The 8,054-nt window shown below is 44.3% G+C and overlaps 1 protein-coding gene across 2 annotated transcripts in view; it reads left to right on the top strand.

Annotated features, from left to right (window-relative positions):
* The first annotated feature begins 4,194 nt into the window (after nucleotides 1-4,194).
* CHRNA4 (cholinergic receptor nicotinic alpha 4 subunit) overlaps nucleotides 4,195-8,054 on the top strand; it is a 37,044-nt gene continuing 33,184 nt past the window's right edge. The window contains exon 1 of one of the 2 annotated variants that reach the window (XM_008178607.4): nucleotides 4,195-7,309. In XM_008178607.4, the coding sequence (XP_008176829.2) occupies nucleotides 7,249-7,309 (61 nt within the window). In that variant the 5' untranslated portion in view covers nucleotides 4,195-7,248. The remainder of the gene's footprint in view (nucleotides 7,310-8,054) is intronic. The other variant, XM_005309565.3, reaches the window with a different exon arrangement.

Raw genomic sequence — 8,054 nt, 5'->3', positions numbered from 1 at the left:
CTGGGGTAACAGAAATAACGCCGAGTCATTTCAGCACAGCTATTGTTATTTCTATACAAAAGCCTCTTCTGCCTGGGACGATGTTTGATTCTCTTGGGAATATCCTTCAAGATCCCCTCATGCCTTGTGGCCACACTGAGAGAAATACTGGGCCAGAAGCTCTGCTGGTGTAAATCAACGGCGCTGTAGTGAGGGCAACACTACGCTTCTGATTGACACCAGATGAGGAGCGGCACCCATTCTGCTTAGAAACCTTTCTGTATCCACAGCCCGCTGCAGTCCGCTCCCCTCATCGCTTATGTCTCAGCACATTTGCATTGAACAAGGATCTCCTTCCCTTAAGTGTTGGCTTTGTTTCCCGCTGCTTAGTCCTCACCTGAAGTCAGAATCCTTTGTTGGTGACAAAGCAATCGACTGCTGCGGAAGATAAATCTTCTTTGTCAGGAAAGAATGAACGGAGGAAAAGAAAGAAAACCGGCTCTTTACGGAACAAGGCTTTGAACTCCAGGAGAATGTTTTCCAAACTTCCCTTGTGTGAAGCCCAAGTAAACAGACTTTGCATGGAGGGAATATTATTACTTATGTAACATGAAAGATATGCACAATGCTTTACTAAACAGATACAGATGGAGGCCTTGCCCTGGAGAGCTCACAATGCAGGCTGAGATGAGAGTGGGAAATGACAGCAAAGCAGGGAGCGCAAAAGCAAAGACAATCAGATTGTGCAGTCCCTTGAGGGGAGCGTGCATGTGTCTTGAGGGTTACATTGGGAGCCTGCGTGCATGTGTTTTGTTGCTACATGAGATTACTGGGGTGGGGATAAGCACCTGACTCTCCTAGACTTTCAGTGGGAAGCCTCTGTCCTTGATGACTTTGAAAATCCACCCCATAGTTATACCTATCTCATAGAAATGGAAGGGACCTTGAAAAGTCATCCAGTCCAGTCCAGTCCCCTGCCTTCACTAGCAGGACCAATGTTTTTGCCCCAGATCCCTAAATGGCCCCCTCAAGGATTGAACTCACAACGCTGGGTTTAGTGGGCCAATGCTCAAAGGCTAAGAAACTGCCTTCAAGAAGGAGGTTTTGAGAAGGGCTTAGAAGAAGGAACCTGAACAGGAGTATTCTGGGTTCTAAGCGCTGGTGGCTCTGGGGCACGGGGACATGCCTCTGAGAGAAATGGGGAGCAGCTAGCAGCTTGGCCTGAGCGAATTCCCCCCGTCAACTCTATGAAACAGAACTGCAGCTCTTCCTTTTCGTTTGGTGTCTTCTGCCCCTCCAGGCCTGTAGGATCTCTCCCTAAGTAACCGCAGCTACGGTGCTCATTGTTCTCGTAGGTGTTCTTTGTAGAGTGCTCACATGGTGCTTCCCAAGAGGAAAGCTGTGCTAAAGGAGAACAACAATGATTGCAGGGCAACACAATGCAGAAATGGAGTGACAAGTGGTCTTCATAACTAGACTTCATCTTTGTCATAGAACAGGGTGGGCTGAATGGGGCTTTCTGAAGGAGATGCGTGGCGGAGCCTTGCCTATGCTAACATTGCTCCAGGTATGAAGGGCATGGAGCGTGGCACGAAGGCAGGAGAGAGCAAGGGAGACACAGGGACTCTCTCAGTGAGAGGTTGTTTAGTGGAGATGGAGGGAAAAGGTCCATAGATCCCAAGGCCAGGTCAATTATAATCCTCTAGTCTGACCTCCCATATAACACAGGCCATAGAACTGCCCCCAAAATAATTCCAAGAGCAGAGCTTTTAGAAAAAATATCCAATCTTCATTTAAAAATTGTCAGTGATGGAGATTCCACCAAGTTGTTCCAATGGTTAATTACTCTCACCATTAAAATTGATACCTTATTTCCATCTAGAATTTCAACTGCCAGCCATTGCATCATGTTATTCCTTTCTCTGCTTGGTTGAAGAGTAAATATTTGTTCTCCATATAGATACATACAGACTGTACAGATGTCAGTGCGGGCTGAAGACGTGAATGGAGACCAGGTCAAAAATTGACATCAAAACTTTTTTTTAAAAAATAATAATGGCATTTTTGACCCAAATGAAAATTTCCATAAACATTTTCTATTTTGATTGATGTTTTCTATGTTTCAATGAGAAGCCAGAAAACAAAACCCAGACATTTAGGGGGAAATTTTTTCATTTGCTGTAGAAAAAAAAATTCAGATGAAATTTTCATTTTCCAGTTTCAGTTTCAGTAAATTTCTGAGGGTTTTTAGTTTCTGAAAATGGAACATTTTTTACAGACAACAGTTTTTAAAATCAGAAAGCATTTTAGAGAAACTGGACGTTTTTTACTTTTCATTTCTGTTGTTTGATGACAACCTGATATTATATTTTTATGGGGAATTTCAAGAAAAATACCTTTTTTTCCCCAAAATTTCCCTTGAAAAGTAATTGACCTTTTCCTACCAGCTCTGTTCAAATGTGTAATATTGATTTAGAAGATAAATAGTTCAGGAAAGGGGCTCCTGGTCGTACTGATGGGAGAAGAAAATTACATTGGCAGTTGCATTTTGGGTGGAGTGAAGAACAGGAGGGCAGGAAGGGTGAAATTTTCAGTAGAAGAGGTAGGAGATAACTAGGGTAATAGTATTGTGACAGCTGGCTGCTGAAGAAGGGGCACATTTCAGAAACATTGTATAGGGGAAACAGGGCAAGATGAGACCCTGGACATGGAAAAAGAAGGAGAGAGAGGGAGGGAGAAGTTGAAGATGAATGAGCAATCACTCACAGCCAGGAATCCAGCGGCAGTAGGTAATTACCCACATGCCTGAGCTTCAGTGTTAATGTCACAAGGCCAAATGTCAATGTTCTTCAATCTCCCTGAGAAATTTGGGTAGCCAGGATGCTTGTACTTGCTAAGATTTCTCCCCCGTCCCATCATAGATACTTTTTTGAAGGCCAAGCGATGAGAGTAAATCCAATCTCATGCTTCAGAGTGTGAAATGATCAGCTGCAAGGAGCAGGAAATATGTTTTTCTCTCCATGTAGCATTGTACAATTTGCTAAGTGCTAATGTTTGGCCACTATTGAGTGGGGCAGGGTACAAGACTAATTTCGACCAGATCAGTGGCAAATCCCATGTTCTTATAATAGGATCTGCCCAGGCAAAGAACAGGCATGTTCAGAGTAGATACATTCTGTTTTTTAAATTATTGAGTCCTGAAGATTAAATACATCCTTGTTATTCAATACATTCCAGTAAATCAACAGAAGACATTATGGTTTGGCTACTTGTATATCACTTGTGCCATCCAGCTCACAGCTCAAGTCTGAGACTATTAAAATCTAGGGGGGAAAGGCTGTTTCAATTACATTTGGCAAGGCTCTTAACCCCAAATAGCTTCGGTGTCAGTCCAGCTGGCCATACATTTGTAATGCCCAGATGATCTGTATGATGGTCTAAATTCTTTTCAAACAAAGAAAGATATTAATAACGTCAGTCTCAATCTCTCATCCTTGGATTAGACTAGAATCAGGCTTTAGGTGGGATCTTTACCATTTTTCAATTGAAATTCATTTAAAACCATTATTTTAAAGGTGCATAGTTTGTCCCAAGCATGCTGAGTTTCTTATACATGTTCCAGCAGAAAACTTTGTCTTCCAAATACATACAGGAGTGTATAGAAATTTTGTTATGGCCCAACAATGCAGAAAGGAAGTGGCGGTGAGATTGAACAAGGTCACAGAAATATTTGTAAAATGTACTCCCTCCCCCGCAAAAACAGGACAGGGGGGAAGGGGAATAAACCCTTCACTTATAGGGAACGATGAGGTGTGATTGATCTCTGCAAGAAGGAAATCCATTTTTAATCAAAATTATTTATAGGGTTAACCCAAAGGCCGTACTAGCTAGCCTGCTCCCTAGCTAAGCAGCGTGGACTGTGACATGTGTTGGAGATGGATGGAGTATTTCTACAGTAGTTTGAATCAGCTTCAAACTCCTGTAGCCAAGGAGACTGTATCACTTATGGACAAGATTTTCAAAAGTGACTGGTGATTTTGGATGCCTCGAGTTCTGAGTGTCCAACTACTGCCTCTCACCAATATAGTCTCATTGCTTCCTTGTACCCGCTGTCTGTCTTCATCCGTTGTCTCATCTTATACTTAGATTGTAAGCTCCTTGGGGCAGGGACCATCTTTTTGTTCTGCTCTTGTATAGCAGCTAGCGCAATGGGGACCTGGTCAATGACTAGGGCTCTCCTGCATTGCAGTAATACAAATAAATACATAATAAATATTCATATTAATAATGCCAACAACTTAAACAGCGTGATTTTCTGATAGTGGTAAGTACCCAACTTCTAAAAATCTGGCCTCTTTTAAAAATCTTGGCCTAGTGTCCCATTTTTTCCTCAAATGGGAATTTGAAGAGACCTGTCGTATTTGGTATCCGTTGGTTGAAACTCTAAACCTATTGAAATCAATGGCTTCCCTGTTTACCTGCATGTATGCACCTCGCACAGCCAGACACCACAAGAATTTCAATTGAAAGCCACATGTGCAAGGAAATTGCAGAAACTTTCACAGATCTCTTCAGAATCAAAAGACTCACGTAATACAAGGAAGGCTGGTGTCCTGGTTAGTGCACAGAGCTGGGACTCAGGCGACCTGAGGTCAGTGACTGCCTCTGCCACAGACTTCTACATGACCCCGGACAAATCACTGACATTTCTTTCAGAGTAGCAGCCGTGTTAGTCTGTATCCGCAAAAAGAACAGGAGTCCTTGTGGCACCTTAGAGACTAACACATTTGTTAGTCTCTAAGGTGCCACAAGGACTCCTGTTCTTTTGACATTTCTTTGTGCCTCTACTCCCCATCTATAAAATGGAAATAATATTTCCTTGTCTCACAAATGTGTTGTGGGGATAAATTCAGTAATGTTTCTAAGCTGCTCAGATAATATGGGGATAGGGGCCAGATAGGTATCTAGGTGATAGATAGAAAATAAACTTTTACCTAGGTATGGGGTTGAGATCTACCAACCCTTTCCCATAGACACTAGAGGAAAATATGATGTGATTTCCAGGTAAAATAAAGGAGTTTTGAATTTCTCCAAAGGGATAAATGACTGTGTCTGATTGTCTGGAGGAATTTACAAGGAAACAGTGGAGTAATCAGAATCATGAGTACCTGCAGGTGTTATTATTATAGACACTTGTTGACTTTTTCTTATGCAGGCAACTTAGTCCAGAAGGAGACAGTGGGAAATTACAGCTGCTTCATAGACTAATGACTGTATTTCTACTAAGAAGGGCACCAGCTGGCTAAGGGCGCATGTCACAGAGAGTTCTTGGCCCTATCAGGGCCTGCTCCTGATCCACTGCTGCCAATGGGGAAGCCTGGTGCTTAGTGCTTCGAAGCACTGGACATTCAGGAGGTATCATGAGTAGCAAGCCAGAATCTTTGGCCAGGTTCTTTGAATATTAACCTGATCCTGGCGCAGTAATAATGTATGATGTAGTGCTGGAACATTCTGTTCTGTAATTTTCTCTCACTCCTTTCTTTGCATATATTATTGCCAGAGGAGGCCCATGGAATTAGCCCCCTTCTGAAGAAGCACATACTGTTTGGATGCCACACTGATGGGCAGGGCCGCCCGGAGGGGGTGGGGGGCAAGTGGGGCAATTTTCCCCAGGCCCCGGGCCCCACAGGGGCCCCCACGAGAATATAGTATTCTATAGTACTGCAACTTTTTTTTTATGGAAGGGGCCCCCGAAATTGCTTTGCCCCAGGCCCCCTCAATCCTCTGGGCAGCCCTGCTGATAGGTGTAGTATGAAAGAGAAAGAGAAGAGAAGAGAAGATTGGCACTGCACATTGATTTTACTCATGCTTTTAGAATAGATTTAATGTCTTGGGTTGCTTTAAACCTACCTGTTGTCAGTGACATAAAAGACCTAGGTATTATTTTTGTTATGTATTTCATTAAAAGGCACCTGATATGCTTTGGGAGAAAGGAAACTATATATATATATATATAAAAACGATGGATTTATTATTAGAACAGACTTTGATTAACTTTACAGTGTGGAAGTAATTAGCTACATCTGCAAACACAATCCATTTCCTAGCCTTGTGGAAGTAATCATAACATGATAGCAGGGGCAAGCTTTAAAGTGAAGCAGAAAGGGCTCCGTTCTGTATTCTGGTGTTCGCCACTGAAATCATTAGAAGGAGTGAGTTGGTGTAGGGCCAGATTGCAACTCCTTTACTCACAGCAAATAATCCATTCCTCCATAAGTAGCACCATCGACTTCAGCAGGACAGTTTGCAGCATAAAGTTGTATTCAAGCCCCTTAATCACAGTCTTGATTAGGATGTTGTCTGGGACAGGGACTGTCTTTTTTAACTAAATATTTGTACAGCATCTAGCACTATGGGTCTCTTGCACAATAATAATAATAATAATATAAATAATATGCAAGGAATAAAAGTCCAGGCCTTTCCCTATTGCTTTCAAAATAAATATAGTGTAAAGAACCGCAGATGAAAAGTTGATTTTATGGGGTAATAAATAATAATTAACTGGAGATCTGGGCCTGCTCCATTCAGATATGTATTGGGGTTCAGGCACCACAAAGACTGCAGCTGAACCAAATTCCCTTCCAGGCTGGAGCCCTGGCCTTTGAGAATTACCCCCATTCTAAAAATCTTCCTTTCCTGCAGCCTGTTTGCTGAAGTACACGGATTCTCTCCTCCCCCTTCTTTAGACAGGAGGTGGGCAGGTCCAAGTGGATTAAATATGCAAACATACTGTACTATCTCCCTCTGTTCTGCCAAGGGCTTTCACTGGCTTGCATGGACCATCAGCAGCGACCAATCTGAGCAAAGAAAAACCAAAGGGGGGAAAACTGCGGTAGCTCTGCTATGAAAAACAGACCGCAAACAAACTAAGCAAGCAAACCAGCCCCTGTCCTCTAGAGAAAGCGGGGAGGAGAAAACCAAAGGCGGCTGTGTAGTTAAAATAAGAGCTTGCAGCTGCACCTGTGAACCCCTTAAAGTATCTGCGTGGATTTGTGCCCTAGGAAAGAGAAGGACTCCCAGGAGGAAGAGCTGGAAATCGCGGTGAGCAGAAGGAGGCAAATAAACCTACCGCCCCCTCCAAGAAACTGGTGTGTGTGTGTGAGAGAGAGAGGAGATTGAGGGAATGAAGCTGGAAGATCCAGAGACTCAGAGAAGAAAAGTTGCTGCGAAGAGGGACTTTGCAGTGTAGAAACTGAGCTCGGCTCCGCGATGGGATTTCTAGTTTCTAAAGAGAACCTTCTCCTCTTCCTTTGCGCGAACGTCTTCCCTGGTAAGTGTCAGAGCAGGTTTCCCTGCCACCTTGGTCAATTTCCTCCCCCCGCCCCAGCTGGAGATTGTCCCATTGCAGCAAGGAATCCCCCCCCCTTAAAAGAACCACCTGCTCCTTTCCATCAGATCCCTCGAGGATCCCCCCCCTGCATGATACTGTCTTGCTTTGTGTTGATTTTCTGCTCCTTGGGTGGGAAAGGGTTAAACCCCACTGGGGATTTAAACGCTCGAGTCCTGCTCTCCCTCGCTGTTGGCTGGTCCCCCCCGGTGTGTTAATGTGTCTCCCAGCTGCAGCTCAGGCGGACGGGGAGGTGCGGGGGGCGCTCAGCCTCCTTTTTATGTAACCCAGGGCAGACAATACAATAACTAAGGACCACGGTGCATGAGAGCTGGAGAGGGGCGGCAGAGCCCCGGGGCTGAGTCCCCCATTCTCCCCAGATCCTCCCTCGCCTTTGTGCACATTCAGCACAGACCAGAGACCTTTCCTGGCGTCTGCCTCCGCGATGCTTGGCTTTAATTTTTAATCACCGACAGTGACTCCCGAGTGAACGGGGAGCCAGTCTCTGCAGCCTCCAACTTTTAAAGTCATCAGTGAGGGGGGCTGTGCGCTCTTCACTTCAGCTAATTCCCAAACCAGACCCCGTTCGCCTTTGTCTCTACTACAGATGCACAGATGCTGCAGCCAGGAGTGACCCCTGAGTTACTGGACCAGGACATTCTTGCTTTGCTCAGGGGGTTGAAATTTG

This window comes from Chrysemys picta, chromosome 13 (genome assembly GCF_011386835.1).
Source record: "Chrysemys picta bellii isolate R12L10 chromosome 13, ASM1138683v2, whole genome shotgun sequence".
Classification (NCBI taxonomy): Eukaryota; Metazoa; Chordata; order Testudines; family Emydidae; genus Chrysemys; species Chrysemys picta.
The sequence above is the reverse complement of the archived record's forward strand: the minus strand, read 5'-3'. Positions and strand labels throughout refer to the sequence as shown.